This window comes from Ranitomeya variabilis, chromosome 4 (genome assembly GCF_051348905.1).
Source record: "Ranitomeya variabilis isolate aRanVar5 chromosome 4, aRanVar5.hap1, whole genome shotgun sequence".
Lineage (NCBI taxonomy): Eukaryota > Metazoa > Chordata > Amphibia > Anura > Dendrobatidae > Ranitomeya > Ranitomeya variabilis.
Window position 1 is genome coordinate 646,747,290 of NC_135235.1, and position 27,144 is coordinate 646,774,433.

The following is a 27,144-nucleotide window of genomic DNA, read 5'->3' on the forward strand; positions in this document are numbered from 1 at the left end:
CGGGAGAACCTGCCAACTTCCCAGTGAGCCGAAGTGGTGGCGCTAAAAGCCTACTTTGACCTCAGTCGGGAGGATGCCCAGGACTACGCCAAGCTAAAAGGTGAGATCCTTGCCCGACTGGGGTTTAATATGAACGTGAGAGCCCATCAGGTGTTTTAATGGACTTATGTGGAGGCCCAACCCGCACGGTCTCAGGTGTATGACTTACTGCAGCTTGTGAAAAGGTGGCTCCATCCTGAGACTTTGACTCCGGCCCAAATGGTGGAGAGAGTGGTGGTCGACCAGTTGGCGAGAGCGCTGCCAGCAGCCATACAGCATTGGGTGGGGCAAGGGGACCCAGGCACTCTGGACCAAATGGTGGGACTGATTGAGCGGTACACGGCCAATCAGGACTTTATACGGGACACGGTTCCACCACGTTTGTCATGTCGGGCCCCACCAACCCAGGAGCCAGGGAGAAGTTCACGACCCTCTACTGGGGCCAATCAGGACTGAGTCCGAAGGGAGAGTGACAGCAGATCCATGTCCCCTAAGTTGGCACAAAGGTCCAGTCGCGTCGCAGCTATCAAGTGTTGACGGTGACAGGGCCCCGGACATGTGGCTGCCAACTGCCCCCCTGACAGCTGAACCCATGGACTGCAGGTATACTCTTCGTGTGTCTATGTATGCCCAGCCAGTCTGCACCACAACTACAGGCACCACCAGCAGCAAATCCCAACTGTGCCAGGTACTTGTCAACGAGTACCAAACGAAGGCTGTTTTGGACTCGGGGAGCTTAGTGACTCCGGTCCATGGGTCTCTTGTTGCCGGGGACAACCCAAATGGACGGAATGTGGGGGTGGTGTGTATACATGGGGAACTCCGAGATTACCCCACCATGGGGGTTACGTTTTCCACACCATGTGGAGAAATAAAACATGTGGTGGGAGTGGTGAAGACCCTTCCATATGGGACTGTGTTGGGAAGAGACTTGCTCCTGTTCTGGTCCCTGTGGGAGACCAGGGTTAACCCTCCCAGGGTAAATGTTATTCCGGGCGCGGAACCTGAAAATTCCAAGTGAAGGATACCTGCCATAGGGGTCGCCAACCTACGGACAGAGTGTAACCCCGATAGGTTTCCCCTAGAGATATTGGCAGGAGAGGTCAAGGAGACCCCACCGATCCCCAAGATGGAAGTGTCCCCTGGTAAGTTCGGGCAGCTCAGCTCCAGGATCCCATTCTGACCCAGGCATGGGAAAGAGTAATCGAGGTAAATTGGGTGGCTCAGCAACCAGGTGCGGAGACGGTGTTCCCAATTACGGCGATCATCCAGGAGTTATTATACACGGTTGATAAAATCCAAAATAAGATAGTAGAACAACTTGTAGTGCCCCAATTCTACCATCGAGCGGTGCTCGACATGGCTCACACCCATATGCTGGGAGGGCATTTGTGGGCCAAAAAGATGCAGGAGCGCATACTGCTGCATTTTTTGGGCCTGAAGCCTATGCTGAGGTCCAGCGGTACTGTGATACGTGTCCGGAGTGCCAACTAACCTCACCCACCGCAAACTACCCCGGAGTCCATTAGTGCCTCTGCCCATTATTAAGGTACCTTTTGAGCGGATTGCGATACAAGGCTGCAGTGCTAACCACTGAGCCACCGTGCTGCCCTGGGATACCGAAGGAGATCCTCACTGATCAAGGGACTTCAATCATGTCCAAGGAGACGAAGGAACTGTGCAGGCTCCCCAAGATAAAGCAGTTGCGCACGTCGGTGTACCACCCTCAGACCGACGGACTAGTTGAGTGCAACAAAACCCTCAAATCCATGTTGACGAAGGTAGTCTCCAAGGATGGAAGATGGAAGGTATTGGGACATGTTGTTGCCCTACTTGATGTTAGCCCTTTATGAGGTATCGCAGGCTTCCACGAGATTTTCACCCTTTGAGCTATTGTATGGCAAGAACCCTAGGGGTCTGCTGGAGGTAGCGAAAGAGACGTGGGAGCAGGAATCTACACCACACAAGAGTGTCATTGAGCACATGGCCAATATACAGGACCGAATTGCAGCTGTCATGCCTACTGTAAAAGAGCATTGGTGGATGCTCAGGCAGCGCATGGCCGCATATATAACAAAAAGGCCACGGCCCGCTCCTTTAAAGCAGGAGATCAGGTGTTGGTTTTGGTGCCCACCAGTGAAAGCAAACTTATGGCCAAGTGGCAAAGGACATATGAAGTTCGAAAAAAGTGAGGGAAGTAAACTACCGAGTTTACCAGCCTGGGAAAAGAAAACCTGAACAGTTGTATCACTTTAATTTGTTGAAAACGTGGAAGGACTGGGAGTCTATGCTTACCAGCATGACATTGTCACCGAACCTCACATATGGGTACGAATTAAACCGTACCGTGTGCCCGAGGCCCGGATGTCACAGGGTCCTACTCCGGTATCACACAATCAACAGAGCAAGAGAATAGTGAACAATTCCAAGACCTTTATTTGGGCAAAACACGAAAGGTCCATATATACGATCTATCACACAAAGGATAAAATATTCCAGAACACGAATGCATTTCAGTAACAGGATAAAAGTCCAACAATCCAGCACAGAGGATAACAGTCCATATTCCCTTCTTTCTCTCTGATATGCTCTTCACATCATGGTTCCACATCAGAATGATCACTGTCTCTCACCTCCCTGATATTTACAAGTCTCCCCCCTCATTCACAGGCCAGGAGGGGGAAGGTCTCAGGGGCTCATTGTTTCAACAAGCTAGGTCAACATGTCATTAGCATATTAGCAAACAACATTATTCACTGACCCTGTGGAGAGATAACAATACAGAACTGTGGGGAGAATATCAGATGGCAAATAACAACTCATCCTACAAGATACAGTAACACCATGATAATCAGTAAAATAGAAATATACACAAAAATGATACCCACATAGCATATCACCCCATCACACCGGAGACAAGCCATCGCGAGTGAGGTAAAACAATTGCTCCAACTAGGAGTAATCGAGGAATCCCGGAGTGACTAGGCTAGCCCGATTGTGCTAATCCCGAAGCCGGACAGTCCATTTCGATTCTGTAATGACTTCCGCAAATTAAATGAGGTGTCAACGTTCGACCTGTACCCAATGCCCCGGGTGGACGAGCTGATCGAGCAACTGGATCAGTCCCAGTACTTTACCATGCTCGATCTGACTAAGGGTTATTGGCAAGTGCCTCTTACTGAGTTGGCAAAGAGAAAGACCACCTTCATAACACCGGAGGGTCTGCACCACTATGTCGTCCTGCCCTTTGGACTACATGGGGCCCCAGCCACGTTCCAGAGGCTGATGGACATAGTGCTGGAACTCCATCGGAAGTATGCATCAGCGTACTTGGATGACATTATCATCTTTAGTACTGACAGGCATACCCACTTGTCCCAGGTGCCAGGCGGTAGTAGACTCGCTCAGAGCTGCAGGCTTGACAGCGAATCAGAGGGGCAAATACCCCGAAACAGCTCTCTGTGGATGGATACCATGTTTTGGCATAGGTGGTTTTCCTTTATTGGATGCTGCCCTTCCCGTGGTTGTTCCTTCCCGGTGAAAGACCTGGCTATTCATTGCTTGCGTTGAGAAACACGTGATGGTGTCTCCACGGCTTTTCTACAAGCATTTGCATATGTCCCTTTAGGGATGGGGCAGTGTTCTGGATCACTGCGTTGAGAAACACGTGATGGTGTCTCGCGGTGTTAGATATTTTGCTCTCCCCGAGGTCATTCACCCTTATGTTTATAGTCTTTTCACCAGGCACTGCTCCTAATAGCCAGTTTCCTACTCCACACTGATGAGGGGCAAATACCCCGAAACAGCTGTCTGTGGATGGATACCATGTTTTGGCATAGGTGGTTTTCCTTTATTGGATGCTGCCCTTCCCGTGGTTGTTCCTTCCCGGTGAAAGACCTGGCGATTCATTGCTTGCGTTGAGAAACACGTGATGGTGTCTCCGAAGCTTTTCTACATCCAATCCATGAAGATGGCACTGTGCGCACAGCCCATCATCATTAGCCCCAACTTCCAGAATTGCTTCATCGTACAGACGGATGCCTCTAAAATGGGCCTAGGAGCCATCTTGTCGCAGGAAGTGAACGTGGAGGAACATCCAGTCACCTACCTAAGTAGGAAACTTACCCCGGCTGAGAAAAATTATAGCGTAGAAGAGGAGTGCCTTGCCATTAAGTGGGCCTTGGAATCCCTACGCTAATATTTACTCAGTGGACCGTTTCGCTTGGGGACAGGTCATTTACCCTTGGTATGGATGAGGAATGCCAAGGAGAGGAATGCTTGGGTCACCAGATGGTTTCTATCCCTGCAGAATTTTAATTTCATCATTGAACATCGGGCAGGGAAATCATAGGGAAATGCGGATGCCCTGTCACGGGCTCCCTGTATGGTGACAAGTGTTCAACCTCACAAGTTTGAACAGAGGGGGGGATATGTGAGGCAGTGAGGGGGATCATATGCGAGTTTTGATATGCATCCCCCAGGATGCGGACAGAGACCTAGTGGACCCGCTGGAGTGTCTTGTATTCACAGGACACCTGTGAGTCACAAGGCAAAGTAAAAGTAAGCGTGGCCCTGGTCAAGCTATTTGGCCAAGGCAATGTTCAGGAAAACCCGGTAGGGGCTTTTATTTTTGAAGCGGTCTACAGGATGGTAGTGGGCCAGTCTGCTTCCTCCAAGCCGGGTCTTACAAGTGGACCATGGCCACAGATTCTAGTTAAAAACCCTGCAGTATAGGGTTTGGGTGTGTCAGTGTTTGTTTGCAAGTAGCAGAGCAGGTGGCTCTGCAGAGTCCAGCCTGTGTGCAGTAACACAGAGCCAAGAGCAGCGAATGTCTGGCACCCCGCAGAGTGATACGGTGGTGCAGTCGCCCTCGGCAACCGGTCTCGTGTATGGACTGTTGCGATGCCCCGGCTGCGATCCGGAGGATAACATGTCCTGTGCACTGTGTGAGTTGTTTGGCCATTAAACACGTTTGCTGTGAACTTTCCTGTAGTCCCTGCCTATCTGTCACACTGCACCAACCCCGCTGCACTACAGGGCCTTATCCCAAGTGCTTGCTACTGAGTCCTCAAAAGAGTACCTCCTGTTAAACACTGGATGAAGGAAACCTTTCTTCTCTGGTCTCTTCCACTACCGGCACACCAGAGAATGGATTTTATCTCTTAAGGGGAATGACCTGCGCTTCCTCTGGTCTAGCCCCTCAAAAATGACATCCTGAACAGATTGCTCAGGCTTTGACTCTACTATCCCCATAGTGCTTCTGACCTCTTTCACCAATTTATCCACCCGGACAATGGGAAAACAGAAGCGGCCAGAGTCATCTTCCGAAGAAGAGGATGCTGAAGGAGATGATCCGGAAGAGTCGTCATGCCCAATTATTATTATTAATTTATATTGCACCATTAATTCTATGGTGCTGTACATGACACAGGGTTACATCAAAACACAAATATCACTTACATTAAAGAAACTAACAATGACAGACTGATACAGAGGGAAGAGGACCCTGCCCTTGTGGGCTTACATTCTACAGGAATATGGTGGAGAAAGTAGGTCGGGGGTTACAGTGGCTCCAATGGTGTTGAGGTGGCAGTGTGGTCATTACAGGTTGTAAGCGTTTTTTGAAGAGATGGGTTTTCAGGTTCCGTCTGAAGGATCCAAATGTGGTGGATAACCGGACGTTTTGGGGAACAGAATTCCAGAGGATGGGGGATATTTGGGAGAAATTTTGGAGGCGACTAGGTGAGGAGCGAATAAGCATGTAAGAGAGAAGGAGGTCTTGGGAGGACCGGAGATTACATGAGGGAAGATATTGAGAGATTAGTTTGGAAATGGATGGCTTTGTAGGTTAGTGTTAGTAGTTTAAACTGGATGCACTGGAAAATTGGGAGCCAGTGAAGGGATTTGCAAAGAGGGGAAGCAGGAGTGCAGCGAGGAGAGAGATTAATTAGTCAGGCAGCAGAGTTAAGGATGGACTGGAGGGGTGCGAGAGTGTTAGAAGGTAGGTCACAGAGGAGGATGTTGCAGTAGTCGAGGCGGGAGATGATTAGGGCATGCACAAACATTTTGGTAGAGTGAGGGTTGAGGAAAGGACGGATTCTGGAAATATTTTTGAGCTGGAGGTCACAGGATGTGGCGAGATCTTGGATGTGCGGTTTGAAGAACAGGGCAGAGTCAAGGGTTACCCCGAGGCAGCGGATTTCCGGGACAGGGGAAAGTGTGATTTCATTTATTGTGATAGATAGATCAGGTAGGGAAGGTATGCGAGATGGAGGAAAGATAATTAGTTCAAATTTGTCCACATTGAGCTTGAGGAAGCGAGAGGAGAAGGAGGAGGATATGGCTGATAGACACTCAGGGATTCTGGACAGCAGAGAGATGACATCTGGGCCAGAGAGGTAGATCTGAGTGTCATCAGCATATACACTCACTGGCCACTTTATTAGGTACACCATGCTAGTAACGGGTTGGACCCCCTTTTGCCTTCAGAACTGCCTCAATTCTTCGTGGCATAGATTCAACAAGGTGCTGGAAGCATTCCTCAGAGATTTTGGTCCATATTGACATGATGGCATCACACAGTTGCCGCAGATTTGTCGGCTGCACATCACCACCACCAGCCTGAACCGTTGATACAAGGCAGGATGGATCCATGCTTTCATGTTGTTTACGCCAAATTCTGACCCTACCATCCGAATGTCGCAGCAGAAATCGAGACTCATCAGACCAAGCAACGTTTTTCCAATCTTCTACTGTCCAATTTCGATGAGCTTGTGCAAATTGTAGCCTCAGTTTCCTGTTCTTAGCTGAAAGGAGTGGTACCCGGTGTGGTCTTCTGCTGCTGTAGCCCATCTGCCTCAAAGTTCGACGCACTGTGCGTTCAGAGATGCTCTTAGGCCTACCTTGGTTGTAACGGGTGGCGATTTGAGTCACTGTTGCCTTTCTATCAGCTCGAACCAGTCTGCCCATTCTCCTCTGACCTCTGGCATCAACAAGGCATTTCCGCCCACAGAACTGCTGCTCACTGGATTTTTTTTCTTTTTCGGACCATTCTCTGTAAACCCTAGAGATGGTTGTGCGTGAAAATCCCAGTAGATCAGCAGTTTCTGAAATACTCAGACCAGCCCTTCTGGCACCAACAACCATGCCACGTTCAAAGGCACTCAAATCACCTTTCTTCCCCATACTGATGCTCGGTTTGAACTGCAGGAGATTGTCTTGACCATTTCTACATGCCTAAATGCACTGAGTTGCCGCCATGTGATTGGCTGATTAGAAATTAAGTGTTAACAAGAAGTTGGACAGGTGTACCTAATAAAGTGGCCAGTGAGTGTAGATCGTACTGGAAGCCATAGGACTTTATGAGTTGTCCCAGGCCAAGGGTATAGAGTGACTCCAGAAATGTCTTCTGTCCTTTCCCCTTCCCCTTAGGGCACTCTCCCTGGGATAGTAACATCATGGACTCCCTCACTTCCACCCTAATAATTTCTTTTCGGCTTGTCAGCAAGTTTCTTGTCCTGGCGCCATTTTCCTCCCCCCAGAGATGACCGCCACGCCCCCGGACGTAATGCAAGCGCCCGCCCATGACCACGCAAATGCACCCGGATGCCCCCCTAGACCCTGGCCACAGCCCGACGGCCCCAGGCGCAAAACCACGGAACATCCCGGATGCATCATCTGACCGCGCCGGCCGTGACACCTGTTTACTGGGATGCGCCCCCCACGCGTAACCATGGTGTCTCAGACAGCGTCACCAGGTTCTGCCAGCTCAGTCATAAGGCCTGCCCAGGACTCGTCACCAGCCAAGCCCCTGGACCACCCCAGTCGCGTCACGCTGCACGCCCCCAGGCGTGTCAGAGCACCAGGACATCCCCCCAGCCCTAGGCCAAACGATCCAGGCGGATCCATGCCGGAGACAACGCTGCTACTCCAGGTATATAAATACACCTATCCTTGAACATTCTGACTTGCCATCATCAGACACTTCCAAATCCTTGTCTCAGCCCAGCGTTCAGCTGTCCCTACCCTATGACTTCAAATGAAAAAGAAAGCTCCCAACCACTCACCCCCAGGCCCAAATGCTAAACGGGCACATTTCCAGGCTGCTTGCCGTGCTGGTAGATAAGGAGGATTTCCGCCGACTCATGGCGGCAGTCATCCCTCTGTACTTGGTCTCACGCCGCCACTTTTTCTACCAAAGTGGTGTAACTGCCTTGTACCAGCATGTGTCCAGGAACATCACCGGTGCACTTACCAACGCACTTACTGGCAACACATGGACAAGCTACACAGGGACGCTACATTTCCCCCTACTGCACACTGGGTGAACATTGTGGAGGCTGGAGCTGAGTCACACCCTGGTACAGTGCATGTGCTCCTGACACTGGGGGTTATTGCTGGCCCTACTACTATCAGGGTTTCCCCCACCTCCTACAGCAGTTTCTGCACCCCCTCCTGCTCCTCCTCATCCTCCATCTCCGATGTGCTATCTGAGAGCACATCGTCCACATCATCTGGAAGCTTAAATCTCTGCAGCACTGCCTCAGCAAAGCGGCAACAAAATCTGCTGAACCTCATTTGTCTAGGAGACAAACTGCACACCGTGGCAGAGTTACTTAAAGGAATAACAGACCAGATAGATCTGTGGTTTTTGCCACTGAACCTCCAATCAGGCATATCCGTGTGTGATAATGGGTGTAACTTGGTGTGATGTGAAGCTCGGCAAGCTCACACATGTACCATGCTTGGCACATGTACTCATAATGGTAGTTCACCGGTTTCTGAAAACATACCTAGACTTGCCAGAGATTCTGGACAAGGTACACCACGTCAGCGCCCATTTCTGCAAGTCAGCTTCAGTTGCTGCTCAGCTTCAGTTGCTGCTCCGCTGCAGCAGCGCATGCAAGTGCTAGTTCACCGAGTAGTCTGCGAAGTCACCACACGCTGGAACTCAACACTGCGCATGCTGGTAAGGCTTTGTGAGCTGAAAAGGCCAGTGATTGAGTACCAGCTCCAACACGCCTGGCGGTATTCTGGTCAGCCTCAGCACATAACAACTGAAGAGTGGGCATGGACCCGGCTGCAAACCGGAGGATATCATTTTTCTGTTTAATGTAAGTTTCTGGAATAAACACATTTTATGTTGAACTTTCTGTGGTCCCTGCCTGTCTGTCACACTGTTTAAACCCCGCTGTGCTACATGCCCTGCTGCTAGCATCTTGACTGAGCGTGATTTTAGTGCCACCGCAGGGGAGGTCATAACAGACAGGCACTTTCGCCTGTCAGAGACAGACAGGCTCAGTCTCAAAAAAGGAAGAAAGCCTGGATGAGCCCACACTTTTCCATACCACCAGATGACAATACCGCTTAGTGTTTGTAATATTCAATATTTTAATAAGGCCCGCCAATTGTTGCCTTTCAAGGGTCTATGGATGATCCTCATAATTTCTGTCTGGCTCTTGCACTTTCTGCAAAGCCTTTATGACTGTATAAGTACATCAACTTTTAACTATAATTTAAAAATATTTTTGCTCAATTATTTTTAGTAATTCAATGACTCATCCATAAAGTTTAACACTGTTATTTCTGCACTATGGTGGTATGTAAAACTTACAAAAAGCGTAGAAAAATCAGGGTTAGATTACTCATCCATAGAGTATTACGTGCTTTCTGTCACATTTTGGTGGTATATAACAGTACAAAAAAGCGTTTGAAAATTTTGCTTGTTGGTTCCCATTTCTTAGCCATACACTATTCCGTGTTCTGGGGTACATTTTTGTGATATAGAACACTGAAAAAAAAAGTTTCAAAATTAGGCTGGGTTATATTAGTCAGCCATACAGTATTACATGTTCTTGGGTATATTTAGTTGGAATATAACACTCAAAAAATTGTTCAAAATTTTATTATTATTCTATTAATCATCCATAGTGTATATCTTCCAGTTCTGTACCTGCTGCATCCCAAAATGCAACCCCTTCCTCTGGAACACGCAGGCGCCAGAACATTCAGCATCTTTTCGGAAGCCCGAGTAATGCTGGCAGATTGGTTAGGCCCCAAAATACTGAAAAGACGTTAGATTGAATGGCCGAAAATGACTCTAGTTCCTTGCATTGTCTTCCACTCATTCCCCTGCACAAAGCGCAGATTTTGTTCCTGAGGACAATGGTCATGAACATTCTTCCACCTCACCTGTCTGAACCACAAGTCGTGCAACTGTCTCCTTTGCTGTTTGAGGACTCTGCTGGTTGTGGTTACATGGCCCATCCACCTAGCCCTGCCCCACCAGTGGAAGAGACTGAGTGCACTGATGAAGTCCAACAACTTGTTATGTCAGAGCATGAGTATGTGGGAGGGCCTGATCACATGGTCAACGGACTACTCCACGACATCTCAGCAGATTAGAAAACACAGGTACCAACTGGTGAGTCTTTTTGCAGTGTGCTGACCAGCAAGTGTGAGGAGTGGTTTGAAGATGATGTATCGGATGATGAGGTCCTCAACCCGACATGAAGCGAAAGCATCATAGTGACGTGCTCATTTCGGAAGAAGAGACCTGCATCACACACCAAGAGGGAGGAAAAGCACAGCCATCATCCTGTAGCCATTAAGTTGGCTGCTACTGCCCACCATGCCAAGGAAATGAGCACACCCAACCAGCTCAAAGGAGTTCCCTGGCATGGGATTTCTTCAGGCAATGTCCTGACGAAAATGTCTTGTCCTGGGTGGTTTGCTTGCTGTGCCGTCAGAGCCAGAAGCAAGGCATAAGGCTATGTGCACACGTTCAGGTTTTTTCGTGTTTTTTTGTGTGATAAAAACGCTATAAAAACTCATTAAAAACGCATACATTATGCATCCTATCATTTAGAATGCATTCTGCATGTTTTGTACACATGGTGCGTTTTTTTCCTCGAAAAAAAACGCATAGCGTTAAAAAAGCAGCATGTTCATTATATTTGCGGATTTTCCGCGTTTTTCCCGCTATTCTATGCATTTGGAAAAAAACGCACAAAAAACGCATGAAAAAACGCAAAAAAACCGCATGCGGATTTCTGGCAGAAATGTCCGTTTTTTGTCAGGAAAATTTCTGCAAGAAACCTTACGTGTGTACATACCCTAAATCTGCTGAAACTGAGCACTATTTGCATATTCAGGCATCTGAAATCTAAGCACAGGCTGTAGTGGAGTACACATGTTAAAAACCATGACAGATCACAGCATTCTCCTGCTCCATCTTCTGTTGCAGCCTCAGGCTCTTCCCCCCCACTCAAAATCAACAGGGCCACTTGCCTTCCTCCAAAGAGTGGAAGTGACACTACCACCATCACCAGTGTCACTGAGCATCTCCACACCATCCCATGGAACTGTTCAGCTTTCCATCCGCCAAACCATGGAGAGAAAGACTAAATTTGCCCCTAACCACCCATGAGCCATGCTCCTCAATTACAGCACTTCAAAATGACTCGTCTTTGAAATGCTTCCTTTAAGGCAGGTATAGACAGACACTTTAAAAAAATCTGATGACGATGGCTGTTCCACAGCACGTTATTCTCAGCTGCTGCTTCTTCTCCAGGCAGGCCGTCTCTGCCCTGCACACACATGTGGAGCACAAAATCAGATGTGCACTGCGCAGCACCATCAGTGGCAAGGTCCACATAACAACTGATATGTGGCAAGTATGCACGGCCACAGGGACATTACATCTTCCTAACTGCCCACTGGACAAATGTAATGGCGGCTGGGCCAGAGGCAGAAGGCGTTCTAGTGGATATCCTACCACCACCGAAAATTGCTGGACGTTCCTTTGGACAGGTTGCCACCACTTCATCATCCGCTCACAGTAAGACTTGCTCCACCAATTTCAACTCAGCCAAAGGGAAATTACAGCAAGCGGTTCTAAAACTGATCTGTTTGGGGGACAGACCCCACACCACACAGGAGCTGTGGACTGGGATCAAAGAGCAGACAGATGGTTGGTGACACTGCACCTCAAGCCCGACCTATTGGTGTGCAATAACAGGCGAAATGTGGTAGCAGCTCTGGGCCTAGCTGGGTTGATGCACATCCCTTGTCTGGAGCATTTTCTTAATTTGGAAGAGCAAAGTTTCCTAAAAAATTACCCAGATTGGTCTGATCTGCTGATGAAGGTGGGGGCAGTGAGTGCACACTTTTGGAGGTCTCACCCTGCTGCTGCTCGCCAGTCTGCGTCGCAGGCTCACTTCTCTCTTCTTGTTCACCACATGATATGCAGTGTACCAACAAGGTGGAACTCCACCATCCATATGCTGGGAGGCTGTGTGACCAGGAAGCAATTGTAGACTTTCAGCTGCAGCACGCAAGAGTGAGTTGCGCTGCAGAACAACAACACTTCACCACCAATGACTGGGCCTCCATGCGGGACGTGTTGCACTGCTTTGAATATTCCAGCAAGATGGCCAGCGCTAGTGACACCAACATTGGAATTATAATACCAATTGTTTGTTGGGAAAAAACACTACATGCAATGATGCCTGAAGAAATCTGAAGAGCAGAAAGAGGAGCAGGAGGAACTGGGACCATTTGCAAGACAAGTGTACAGCCAGGGGACAGTTTTGGAGAATGAGGAGGACATGGAAATTGAGGAGAAGGAGGAAGAACAGCCATGTTCACAGCAGGGTGACTCTCATAGCAGCTCACGGGCATCACTGGAGCATGGAAGGGGGGATAGTGAGACACAGACAATACACCTTACACCGAGGACAGCCTGTCGTTGTGTCTGGGCAGCCTGGCACACATGAGCCAATATATGCTGCAGTGTCTGCGCAAAGACATCCAAGTTGCCTGTAATTTCACCAGTGCAGAATACTGGATGACCACCCTGCTGGATCCCCGCTACAACTACAATGTACCATCATTGATTCCGTCAATGAGCAGGATCTAAAAATGCGTGAATACAAGCAGACGCTTGTACAGAAACTACTGATAGCTTTTCCCAGCTGACAGTGGCGGCTCAGTGGAACAACAAGGCAGAGGAGGAAGTCGCCCACACAGCTCTGACACCACCACGAAAAGCAAGGTTAGCATCTCCGCAATGTGGAAAAATTTCTAGAGTACACCAAAACATACAGCACCACCAAGTGATACTGCCCATATCAGCAGGAGGCAGCGTTTCCAGAACATGGTGGAAAAATATGTGCACACACATATCCACGTACAAACTGATGGATGTGTGCCATTTGACTACTGGGTGTCAAAACTTGACACATGGCCAGAACTGTTTGCCTTGGAGGTGGCTCCAGCAAGTGTGATGTCAGAGCATGTCTTTAGCACCACAGGTGGTGTCATCACAGACAGGCGCATCCACCTTTCCGCAGAGGGGGCGCGGGGAAGATAACATTTCTAAAAATGAGCAAGGCATGGATCATAAACCGTAACCGTACCTTTAATTGACTAAACAATTATACCAGCCATACCCAGCCATGGTTACACTGGATTTTGCATATGTTTCATTTTGTTGTGTGCCAAAATTTAAACAAAGCAAAAAAACATGTATAACCATGTTGGCCTTCTTACCACGTACACCACCACGTCTTCAGCTGTCTGCTTTCCCTTAGCTGGTTATTAGAAATACAGGGGAACACATGACTTGTTTTCATTTATTTATTATGAATATAAATAAATGGAAAAAAATATGTGGGGTGAACACACTTAATTTACAGAATCTGTTTCCATTTCTTATTTCTTACATTGTGTGGTCAAATTACAAAGTAAATAACAAATAACAAACAACCTCCCAACTACTCACTCTCTACCCAGACATACAGGAGATACATTTATACTTTAATCCTACCATTTATTTTGCCTACGTTATCCCTTAACTGTTATTGAATATTTAGTTAATATGTAAAAATTATATTATTCCTTAACCTGTGTCCCTTCCCCCTTTTCCATCTATACTTTGATCAGTTATTTTCAACTTTCCCAGTTCCACCCATGTTCTCCAATATGTACCAACTGGCCTGCTCAAAGGGTTTCATAATTTCATAATTCCATGATTCTCTTTATTTGGGGGTCCTCCCTATAGTAACCAGTAAAGGCTAAGCAAACAGCTGTGGTTCTGAAAATTATAGGGGACCTAAAAGACATTTTTTTTTTTAAATTAACCGAACTTACCGCCAATCAGAGCCCCCATTTCCTGTGATGTCATGCATATGACAGCATAGGAAAACAACAGATGTTTGGGTCCCCCATTCATTTGAATAATGTCCGGGTTCGGGTACCCAAACCCAACTTTTTTTTAAATGTTTGGCCAAACATCCATGGGTTCGCCCATCACTAATAGGAAACATTATGGGGCAATTAAGGTGGGGTTGTGAAAGGAGACACAATATAGTGTACGGTGAGAGGGGGACTTTATGTAGAGAGGCAGGGTGGGGAGATATTATGGAAAAGTGCAGTTTTATGGAAAGTAGCAGTGTGAGGGAAGATTATGAAGAAGGACTCTGTGTCGGGGATATTGTGGAGAGGGGCAGTGTGGGGGAGAGATGAGGGGAGAGATGATGATGAGAGGCAATGTGGGAGAGATATTATGGAGAGGAGCAGTGTGGGGGGGGGGTTATATTTTTGAGAGGGTAAGGGTGGGGGGACGTTATGTAGAGGGTCACTGAAAGGGGGATTTTTTGTGTAGGAAGCACAGCGAGAAGGCAGTTAGATATTCAGGGGCGCAGCATCGGTGATCTTTATATTTATAAGTCAATATAATAATAATATTAATAATTCTATGTGCATTGTGTCAAGAAATGCTGCTGCAGACAGAAAAGAAGGACGTCTGCAGAGACAAGATCTGGACATGAAATCTCATCATGGTGTCTGTACTACAAGGAGACAAAAGGGACGGAAAAGACTTGAATAAAAAAAAGATGTCACCTGTAAGGTACCTGGATGTAAATGATTATTTGTGATCCTGCTTGGTGCTGCCTTCATGTACCGATGGTGGTTATGGTGCTGCAAACATGTGCTAACGGTGTTTCTGGCGCTTCATTTATGTACTTATGGTAGTTCTGGCGCCACATACATGGGATAATGGTGGCTCTAATCTTGTCCACATGTAGCAATCTATAGTGTGCTTCATGGTCATGTTAAAACTTACAAATTCTCAAAAGTTAGAGATTTGAGCTTATGAGTAAATTTGGTAAGTTTGTGCTACAAAAACTTTAAGTGACAGCGCAATACTGATTTTTCTTGGAGCAGAACTTGGTTATGGTGATGTATTAACCCCTTTATGACCTTGAGATTTTCCGTTTTTCCGTGTTCATTTTTCGTTCCCCTCCTTCCCAGAGCCATAACTTTTATTTTTGCGTCAATATAACCATGTGAGGGCTTAATTTTTGTGGAACGAGTTTTACTTTTGAACGACACCATTGGTTTTACCATGTCGTGTACTAGAAAACCGGAAAAAAATTCCAAGTGCGGTGAAATTGCAAAAAAAGTGCAGTCCCACACTGGTTTATTGTTTGGCTTTTTTGATAGGTTCACTAAATACTAAAACTGACCTGACATTATGATTCTCCAGGTTACTACGAGTTCATAGACACCAAACATGTCTAGGTTATTTTTTATCTATGTGGTGAAAAAAAATTCCAAACTTTGCTTAAAAAAAAAAAAAAAAAAAAAAAAAATTGCACCATTTTGAGATAACCGTAGCGTCTCCATTTTTCGTGATCTGGGGTCGGGTGAGGGCTTATTTTTTGGGTGCCGATCTGATGTTTAAAATGATACCATTTTGATGGAGATACGTTCTTTTGATCGCCCGTTACTGCATTTTAATGAAATGTCGTAGCAACCAAAAAAACGTAATTCTGGCGTTTCGAATTTTTTTCTCACTCTACATCGTTTAGCGATCAGGTTAATCCCTTTTTTTATTGATAGATCGGGCGATTCTGAACGCGGCGATACCAAATATATGTATATTTGATTTTTTTTTATTGTTTTATTTTGAATGGGATGAAGGGGGGTGATTTAAACATTAAAAATATATATTTTAAACATTTTTTTTTTACTTATGCCATGCTTCAATAGCCTCTATGGGAGGCTAGAAGATGGCACAACTGGATCGGCTCAGCTACATAGCAGCGATCATCAGATCGCTCCTATGTAGCTGAATTACAGGCTTGCTACAAGCTCACAGCAAGCCGGCATCAACAACCATAGAGGTCTCAAGGAGTCCTCAGGTTGTCATGCCGACACATCGCTCACCCCCAATCATGTGACGGGGTCGGCGATGCGCTCATTTCCAGCCCGATTGCCGGAAGCGGTAGTTAAATGCCGCTGTCAGAGTTTGACAGCGGCATTTAACTAGTTAATAGCGGCGGGTGGATCGCAATTCCACCCGTCGCTATAGCGGGCACATGTCAGCTGTTCAAAACAGCTGACATGTCCAGGCTTTGATGCGGGCTCACCACCGGAGCCCGCATCAAAGCAGAGGTTCTGACCTCGGATGTACTATCCCGTCCGAGGTCAGAAAGGGGTTAATGTTCTGATGGTGGTTCTACTAATGTATTCATGCTAAGTACCCCGATCAATTTTTTTGTGGCCCTTTGGATTGGTTCAGAATAGCAATGTGGCCCCTGGAGCAAAAAATGTTGTGCACCCCTGAATTACATTATGTGATATGGTAGTACTTGGCAAACCAAACTATTGTAGGTGACAATTTTTGTTCGATTCATTTTTTTAAGAAATATTAGACATTTAGAAAAAAAGGATTAGTAGTCCACATTTTAGGAGAGATTGGGCAGTAATTTTCATTTTTTAGGATTGAAATCATCATGAAATTCATGACATGGAGTCAATAGAGCCATCAACCATGTACAGCTTAGAGATATATCATGGCATAGGTATAATATGTGTTTTACTGTAGTTTATTGCGAACTTATTTGAAGTTAGACAGATCTTTTCTCACAGAAACTGAAAAAGTCAGGATAATGGGAAAACTCTGCTGTTAATTGTAAAGGAATTCACATTTGGACAAGATTAAAACTTACTACAGTTAACTTAATCTACTAATAAGGGGGACAATTTATTTTCTGGCCTTGCAGATTCAACAATGGACGGCTCCAGTACAATTTCTTATATAAATGCTCAAACTAATAAGGACAGCTTTGGGTGGAGGAGCATGCAGTGTTATAGTGACAGAATGCAGACCTTTAATTGTGATATGGTAGGACTACACCACCGATAAAGCAGTGACAGCCAGTGACTGAGGAGAATCTGTGATTTTTCTGCATTAAGTGGTAACTACTCACCCGGGTAGTCATATGTAGGAATCTCCTCTTTATACCACTCATCACCCCTCACATATGTCTCTGTAGTATTAATATGGGTCAGATCTTCACCCTGAAACAAATATTGTAAAAGTCACAGACAGATGGAGAAGTGACATCTATGATCAGCTCTAATCCTGCCATCTCCACCCTTCTCATTACACAAGAATAAAACATATAATACTGGGGGATAAAACAAGACTGAGCACAAGACCTTCACAGCCATCTACACATCATAGGGGAGATCTCATGACACCTTCTCTCCATCTACCTCATGATCCTGAGGAGCATTGGGATTTTCTTGTTTACAGTCCTGTGGAAGAAGAGGACTGGGACATCTCTCTGGTGTTGTCCTCTTACTGGATAAAACTGGAGGAAACACATACAGGGACTGAATTATTTTTGTTACACACATCAGATAAGCATTAGAGGCCGTGTGTATTTAGTTCTGTCTATTACCTGGAAATGTGAGAGGCTGGGAAACCTCCATCATGACATCCTTGTACAGATCTTTGTGTCCTTCTAAATACTCCCACTCCTCCATGGAGAAATAGACAGCGACATCCTGACACCTTATAGGAACCTGACACATACAATGATACCGTCATTCCCCTGATTCCTTCATAGCGTTACTGCATAATGTCCCATCATTCCCAGCAGGGTCACCTCTCCAGTCAGAAGCTCAATCATCTTGTAGGTGAGTTCTAGGATCTTCTGGTGATTGATGTCCTCATGTATGAGGGGGTGAGGTGAAGGCCCCGTGATTGGGCTCAGGGTTCTTCCCCATCCCTCAGACACAGGGTCCTGACAGCGCTCACTAGAGGTCTTCCTCACTACTGTGTAATCCTGGTTATGGAGAGACACATTAATAAACCTCACTACAGACATTTCCAGAGTCCTCACCTCTCCAGTTCTGTCCATCTGTTATTCACATAGATACGAATGATGTAATGTGACGTCATCAGAATCTCTCACCTCTCCAGTAAGCCGGAAGAGGATCTCTAGGGTGAGGTGGAATATCCTCTCCACAATCTTGTCCATATCCATCCTTGACGAGTCAATCAGGAAAATTCTCTTATATAGAAGATCTCCACTGAGAAGATCCACTTTTGCAGAGACCTAAATGGGAAGAAGATGACTATGTAACATCATAAAGATCCCATGTAACTACACAATTACAGGAGATAATAAGGGGAAACATATAAGGAAATGGAATGTGTCGATGTTGTATTCTCAGATCTTATAAACTGGAATGTGATAAACATCATCCACTTGCTGCACTTGTGACTTGGATGTGATTGTAAAGGGGGACTCTGCTTCTCACAATCACTTGTCCATTCAACTACCATAATAGGCTGAAAATTAGCCAGGCTCCCCCCACAAATCCAAAAAATAGGTTAAACCGCACCCTATGTCCCTTATAGCCTTCCTAGGCCTGTGGACGCAAGTCCTTGCCAGGGGGTCAGCCCAGCTAAAAAGTCCAATCTATAATGTAAAAAAGAGGACAGCGCCACAACGGTCAGTGATAAGAAAAAACTTACAGCTTTAATCTGCCAACTGCGGCGACGTTTCGGTATAAACCTTTATCAAGCACAGTTTGACACATGTTCCAACCACCATTATATATCCCAAGCACCACCCCTCATTAGAACAAAACACCAATAGGAGTATAGTACTACAATGACACAATACATCAGTACATCAAAATACATATAAATATACAAAAAATACTTGTACAAATACATAAGCATTGACAATACAGCATCAGAAAAAGGCATACTAGTCCTGATCTCTAAAATTCAACGAACTCACCCACAAAAGTGCAAAGAAGATCGCCCTCAAACAGATGTAAACAAACGACATTCCTCCAATAGAACTATAGCATTCCCCGTAGTCAAGATACAAACCACCCCCCCAGGATGATGCCATAACGGCCGTAGTCCAATCAGATACTCCTCCACAAATCATGTGATCATGGTGATAGAAAAAATTGCTGCACAGATCCAGTCCATACAGAAGTGGGAGAAGTCTCCATTGCACATAACAGGATTAGTATCCAGGATATCGATCAGCTCCCAAACAGAATAACAGTAGTCCAATACAAAATAACAGTAGTCCAATGCAAAATAACAGTAGTCCAATGGGATCTTTGTTTACATCAGTGTGGTCACAGGGGTAAGATGAATCCCTGGTAGAATATTGAGGGTTTGTCCCATTGAACTAGCTATTTTTATGTGTGGGGATATTAACCCCTTAACGACCGCCGATACGCCTTTTAACGGCGGCCGCTAAGGGTACTTAATCCACAGCGCCGTTAATTAACGGCGCTGTGGAAAAAGTGAATAGCGCCCCCCAGAGTCGGATTTTCTCTGGGGTCTCGGTTGCCGAGGGTAGCCGAGACCCCAGAGAACATGATTCGGGGTTTTTTTACCGACCCCCGAGTTGCGATCGCCGGTAATTAACCGTTTACCGGCGGTCGCAACAAAAAAAAAAAAAAGCGATTTGCCGTTTAATTTCTCTGTCCTCCGATGTGATCGCACATCGGAGGACAGAGAAATGTGGTCCCCGATGGCCCCCAATAGCCCCCCAATACTTACCTACCTCCCCCGGTGCTCCTCGTGTCTCCCCATGGGCGCCGCCATCTTTTTTCCGGGAAAAAATGGCGGGCGCACGCGCAGTGCGCCCGCCGCCCGGCACCCGGATGTTCTTTGGGGTCTCGGCTGCCGGGGGTAGCCGAGACCCCAAAGAACATGATCGGGGTCGATTTGCACCGACCCCTGCTTTGCGATCGCCGGTAATTAACAGTTTACCGGCGACCGCAAAAAAAAAAAAAAAAAAAAGCGATCAGTTATTTCTCTGTCCTCTGATGTGATCGCACATCAGAGGACAGAGAAATAGGGGGATTCGGGGACCCTATCATACTCACCCGGGGTCCCTGGGTCCTCTTCTGTCTTCTCCTGCCAGCCGGCTTTTTCATCATGGCGGGCGCATGCGCAGTGCGCCCGCCATCTGCTGCCATCTGCCGGCCGGCAGGAGAAGACAAGTTGGGGCTAAAATTAGGGTTAGGGTTAGGGTTAGAGTTAGGGTTAGGGTTAGAGTTAGGGTTAGGGTTGGGGCTAAATTTAGGGTTAGGGCTAGGGTTAGGGTTAGGCTACTTTCACACTAGCGTTTTTTGGCTTCCGTCGCAATGCGTCGTTGGAGAAAAAACGCATCCTGCAAAAGTGCTTGCAGGATGCGTTTTTTCTCCATTGGCTTGCATTAGCGACGCATTGCGACGGATTGCCACATGTCGCATCCGTCGTGCGACGGATGCGTCGTGCTTCGGCGGACCGTCGACACAAAAAAAACTACATGTAACTTTTTTGTGCGACGTGTCCCACATATTTCAGTGCCACGTGCCACGTATTTAAGTGACACGTGCCACGTATCAAAGTGCCACGTGCCACATATTTCAGTGCCACGTATCAAAGTGCCACGTGCCACGTATCAAAGTGCCACGTGCCACGTATCAAAGTGCCACGTGCCACGTATCAAAGTGCCACGTGCCACATATTTCAGTGCCACGTGCCACGTATCAAAGTGCCACGTGCCACGTATCAAAGTGCCACGTGCCACATATTTCAGTGCCACGTGCCAGGTATTTAAGTGACACGTGCCACGTATCAAAGTGCCACGTGCCACATATTTCAGTGCCACGTATCAAAGTGCCACGTGCCACGTATCAAAGTGCCACGTGCCACGTATCAAAGTGCCACGTGCCACGTATCAAAGTGCCACGTGCCACATATTTCAGTGCCACGTGCCACGTATCAAAGTGCCACGTGCCACGTATCAAAGTGCCACGTGCCACATCTTTCAGTGCCACGTGCCACGTATTTAAGTGACACGTGCCACGTATCACGTATTTCAGTGCCACGTATTTAAGTGACACGTATCACGTATAAGTGCCACGTGTCACGTATTTAATTGCCACATATTTAAGTGCCACGTATCAAGATTTTCCATGGAGAACAGACACATCCAGAGATATGTCTGCTCTCCACGGCTGCAGCAACACACTGACAGGAGCCATAGTTCCTGTCGGTGTGTCACTGCGCATGCGCGAGCGAGTTTACCGGCGGTCATTGACCCCGGCACTCTCGCTTAACGGCAGTGCTGCGTGGGAAAGTTCAACGCAGCTGTACTGCTGTTAACCGAGACGCCGGAGTCATTGAACTCCGGAACAGTACGCGATACACTGCTAGGAGCTTCGCTCCTGGCAGTGTATCGCCGGAGAGCAGCCGATCGGCGTGGGACACTCGTTTTATGGATTCTGCGGACAGGGAGTATGAATTTGGTTTATTATTTTTGGATTTTTTCCTGGAGGATCGAGGGCTTCGCCTACAAGTGTGCTGTTGGTGAGTATATACTCTGTGTTATATGTTGTATGTACTGTGTGTCATGTATGTGTATTGTGTGTAGGTGTTTTGTGTAACTTTACAATTGTGCTAAGTCGCCGGACACAGGGACAACTCTCCCATCCTAATACCGGATGGGAGTAGTAGTCCCATACGGCGACTTAGCACAATGGTGGCACTAGCGTCGCATGGGGACACACACACGCACACACACACGCACACACACGCACACACACACACACACAGAAGGACTCCATGCTGCTTCACTGGGGGGCGGGGGCTTCCCTCTTCCTGTCCGACGTCACGTCCGGTCCTGGGTGTCAACCCCTCCGTACAAAGACGCCGACACCCAGGACAAAGGCGCTGTGTGTGGAAGGTAATATGGGGCCCTAGGGGGATACGCAGACACGCCGCTGCGTAAAGAATTGACATGTCAATTCTTTTTACGCCGGCGTGTTTGCAGACAAAAGCGCCGCGTTTTTTTGCGGTGTGTCTGAACGGCAAAGTGAATTCCTCATTCACTTTGCCGGCAGACGAAAATGACATTGCGCATTTTTGAAAAGCGCCCGCAAAATAGCGCTCAAAAATGCGCTATGTCTGAAAGTAGCCTAAGGCTTCTTTCACACTTGCGTCGGTACGGGGCGGTCGCAATGCGTCGGCCCGATGTACCGACGCACGTTGTGAAAATTGTGCACAACGTGGGCAGCGGATGCAGTTTTTCAACGCATCCGCTGCCCAGTCTATGTCCTGGGGAGGAGGGGGCAGAGTTACGGCCACGCATCCGCGGAAATGGCGGACGCGACGTACAAAAAAAAGGTTACATTGAACTTTTTTTGTGACGACGGGGGCTAAAGTTATGGTTAGGGTTGGGGCTAAAGTTAGGGTTAGAGTTGGGATTAGGGTTAGGGTTTGGATTAGGGTTGGGATTAGTGTTACGTTTGGGATTAGGGTTGGGATTAGGGTTAGGGTTGGGATTAGGGTTAGGGGTGTGTTGGATTTAGGGTTTTGATTAGGGTTATGGTTAGGGTTGAGATTAGGGCTGTTTTGGGGTTAGGGTTGTGATTATCGTTAGGGTTGTGATTAGGATTATGGATCGGGTTGAGATTAGGGTTAGGGCTGTGTTGGGGTTAGGGTTGGAGTTAGAATTGGGGGGTTTCCACTGTTTAGGTACATCAGGGGGTCTCCAAACACGACAGCCAATTTTGCGCTAAAAAAGTCAAATGGTACTCCCTCCCTTCTGAGCTCTGCCGTGCGCCCAAACAGTGGTTTACCCCCACATATGGGGCATCAGCGTACTCGGGATAAATTGGACAACAACTTTTGGGGTCCAATTTCTCCTGTTACCCTTGTGAAAATAAAAACTTGGGGGCTAAAAATCTTTTTTGTGGGAAAAAAAAATATTTTTTTATTTTCACTACTCTGCATTATAAATTTCTGTGAAGCACTTGAGCTTTCAAAGTTCTCACCACATATCTAGATAAGTTCCTTAGGGGGTCTAGTTTCCAAAATTTGGTCACTTGTGGGGGTTTCTACTGTTTAGGTACATTAGGGGTCTGCAAACGCAACATAACGCCCGCAGACAATTCTATCAAAGTCTGCATTGCAAAATGGCGCTCCTTCCCTTCCGAGCTCTGCCGTGCGCCCAAACAGTGGTTTACCCCCACATATGGGGTACCAGCATACTCAGGACAAATTGGACAACCACTTTTGGGGTCCAATTTCTCTTGTTACCCTTGTGAAAATAAAAATTTGGGGGCTAAAAAAATCTTTTTTGTGGGAAAAAAAATATTTTTTATTTTCACTACTCTGCATTATAAACTTCTGTGAAGCACTTGGGCATTCAAAGTTCTCACCACATATCTAGATAAGTTCCTTGGGGGGTCTATTTTCCAAAATGGGGTCACTTGTTGGGGGTTTCTACTGTTTAGGTACATTAGGGGTCTGCAAAGGCAACATAACGCCCGCAGACAATTCTATCAAAGTCTGCATTCCAAAATGGCACTCCTTCCCTTCCGAGCTCTGCCATGCGCCCAAACAGTGGTTTACCCCCACATATGGGGTACCAGCATACTCAGGACAAATTGGACAACAACTTTTGGGGTCCAATTTCTCTTGTTACCCTTGTGAAAATAAAAACTTGGGGGCTAAAAAATCTTTATTGTTAAAAAATATATATTTTTTATTTTCACGACTCTGCATTATAAACTTCTGTGATGCACTTGGGCATTCAAAGTTCTCACTACACATCTAGATAAGTTCCATGGGGGGTCTAGTTTCCAAAATGGGGTCACTTTTGGGGGGTTTCTGCTGTTTAGGCACATCAGGGGCTCTCCAAACGCGACATGGCGTCCGATCTCAATTCCAGTCAATTTTGCATTGAAAAGTCAAATGGCGCTCCTTTGCTTCCGAGCTCAGCCATGCGCCCAAACAGTGGTTTACCCCCACATATGGGGTGTCGGCGTACTCAAGACAAATTGTACAACAGCTTCTGGGGTCCATTTTCTCCTGTTACCCTTGGTAAAATAAAAATTTGGAGGCAAAAAGATCATTTTTGTAGAAAAAATGCGATTTTTTTATTTTCACGGCTCTACGTTATAAACTTCTGTGAAGCACCTGGGGGTTTAAAGTGCTCACCACACATCTAGATAAGTTCCTTAAGGGGTCTAGTTTCCAAAATGGTGTCATATGTGGGGGGTCTCTACTGTTTAGGCACATCAGCGGCTCTCCAAACGTGACATGGCGTCCGATCTCAATTCCAGCCAATTCTACATTGAAAAAGTAAAACGACACTCCTTCTCTTCCAAGCTCTGCGGTGCGCCCAAACAGTGGTTTACCCCCATATATGGGGTATCGACGTACTCAGGAGAAATTGCACAACAACTTTTGTGGTCTAATTTCTCCTGTTACCCTTGTGAAAATAAAAATTTGGGGGCAAAAAGATCATTTTTGTAGAAAAAATGAGATTTTTTATTTTCACGGCTCTACGTTATAAACTTCTGTGAAGCACTTGGGGGTTCAAAGTGCTCACCACACATCTAGATAAGTTCCTTGGGGGGTCTAGTTTCCAAAATGGTATCACTTGTGGGGGGTTTCCACTGTTTAGGCACATCAGGGACTCTCCAAACGCGACATGGCATCCGATCTCAATTCCAGCCAATTCTGCATTGAAAAAGTCAAACGGTGCTCCTTCACTTCCAAGCTCTGCGGTGCGCCCAAACAGTGGTTTACCTCCACATATGGGGTATCGACGTACTCAGGAGAAATTGCACAACAACTTTTGTGGTCTAATTTCTCCTGTTACCCTTGTGAAAATAAAAATTTTGGGGCAAAAAGATCATTTTTGTAGAAAAAATGAGATTTTTTATTTTCACGGCTCTACGTTATAAACTTCTGTGAAGCACTTGGGGGTTCAAAGTGCTCACCACACATCTAGATAAGTTCCTTGGGGGGTCTAGTTTCCAAAATGGTATCACTTGTGGGGGGTTTCCACTGTTTAGGCACATCAGGGACTCTCCAAACGCGACATGGCATCCGATCTCAATTCCAGCCAATTCTGCATTGAAAAAGTCAAACGGTGCTCCTTCACTTCCAAGCTCTGCGGTGCGCCCAAACAGTGGTTTACCTCCACATATGGGGTATCGACGTACTCAGGAGAAATTGCACAACAACTTTTGTGGTCTAATTTCTCCTGTTACCCTTGTGAAAATAAGAATTTGTGGGCGAAAAAATCATTTTTGTGAAAACAAATGCGATTTTTTATTTTCACGGCTCTACGTTATAAACTTCTGTGAAGCACTTGGGGGTTCAAAGTGCTCACCACACATCTAGATAAGTTCCTTGGGGGGTCTAGTTTCCAAAATGGTGTCACTTGTGGGGGGTTTCCACTGTTTAGGCACATTAGGGGCTCTCCAAACGCGACATGGCGTCCGATCTCAATTCCAGCCAATTCTGCATTGAAACAGTCAAACGGTGCTCCTTCACTTCCAAGCTCTGCGGTGCGCCCAAACAGTGGTTTACCTCCACATATGGGGTATCGGCGTACTCAGGAAAAATTGCACAACAAAATTTGTGGTTAAATTTCTGTTTTTACACTTGTGAAAATTAAAAAAAATGGTTCTGAAGTAAAATGTTTGCAAAAAAAAGTAAAATGTTAATTTTTTTCTTCCACATTGTTTTAGTTCCTGTGAAGTACGTAAAGGGTTAATAAACTTCTTGAATGTGGTTTTGAGCAGCTTGAGGGGTGCAGTTTTTAGAATGGTGTCACACTTGGTTATTTTCTATCATATAGACCCCTCAAAATCACTTCAAAGGTGATGTGGTCCCTAAAAAAAACATGGTGTTGTAAAAATGAGAAATTGCTGGTCAACTTTTAACCCTTATAACTCCCTAACAAAAAAAAAAATTGTTTCCAAAATTGTGCTGATGTAAAGTAGACATGTGAGAAATGTTATTTATTAACTATTTTTTGTGACATATCTCTCTGATTTAAGGGCATAAAAATACAAAGTTTGAAAATTGCAAAATTTTAAAAATTTTCGCCATATTTCCATTTTTTTCATAAATAATCGCAAGTAATATCGAAGAAATGTTACCACTAACTTGAAGTACAACATGTCACGAAAAAACAATCTCAGAATCAGCGGGATCCGATAAAGCGTTCCAGAGTTATAACCTCATAAAGTGACACTGGTCAGAATTGTAAAAATTGGCTCGGTCATTAAGTACCAAATTGGCTCTGTCACTAAGGGGTTAATGATGAATGATTCCCTTAATGTCAAGCATTTTTTGTTTACTGACTTTTTATTTCCTCCCCAGGAGGGCTATTTGCACATATCGGTGTGGCTATTATGATAGATCTCTTCGGTCCTTCATGTTTGTTGCACTATTAAAGGTTATCAATTTAAGGTTTTTTTCTATATATGATGTCGATGTTTTGAAGTAGATTCCAATGGGGGAGGTACACTTGTGGGCGGTCTTTGATATATTGTTTTTGAGGGTGTGTTCTGAATCAGGCCTGGGTGACATTATTTGAGCCTAATAATGTAGAGATGTTTTGCTTTTATTTTTATAGACTGTTAGTTCTGAATTTGATATATTTATATATGGCTGGGATAGTGTGCACTATGGACAAGCTGCAGCATACCTACAACTGCCACATATGGACTGCTGTCCCCATTTGCCTGCATAGGTGAACGCTATCGGAATATGATGAGTCTGCAGGATATCGCTACTTATCTGAATCGCTATGGACGCTGCCTGTGGCATATATAGTGGGTATGCTTGCTGTGAACTAACTGAACATGCGCAGGGATTCATCTTACCCCTGTGACCACACTGATGTAAACAAAGATCCCATTGGACTACTGTTATTTTGCATTGGACTACTGTTATTTTGTATTGGACTACTGTTA

The 27,144-nt window shown here is 46.1% G+C and overlaps 1 protein-coding gene across 2 annotated transcripts in view; it reads right to left on the reverse strand.

The window, feature by feature from the left end:
* The window catches only part of LOC143767347 (uncharacterized), a 294,161-nt gene that overhangs the window by 254,961 nt on the left and 12,056 nt on the right, over positions 1-27,144 (reverse strand). The window contains exons 6-10 of one of the 2 annotated variants that reach the window (XM_077255596.1): positions 18,312-18,455; positions 18,003-18,182; positions 17,796-17,919; positions 17,608-17,705; positions 17,319-17,409 (exon numbers count right to left, since the gene is read on the reverse strand). In XM_077255596.1, the coding sequence (XP_077111711.1) occupies positions 17,319-17,409; positions 17,608-17,705; positions 17,796-17,919; positions 18,003-18,182; positions 18,312-18,455 (637 nt within the window). The remainder of the gene's footprint in view (positions 1-17,318; positions 17,410-17,607; positions 17,706-17,795; positions 17,920-18,002; positions 18,183-18,311; positions 18,456-27,144) is intronic. The other variant, XM_077255595.1, reaches the window with a different exon arrangement.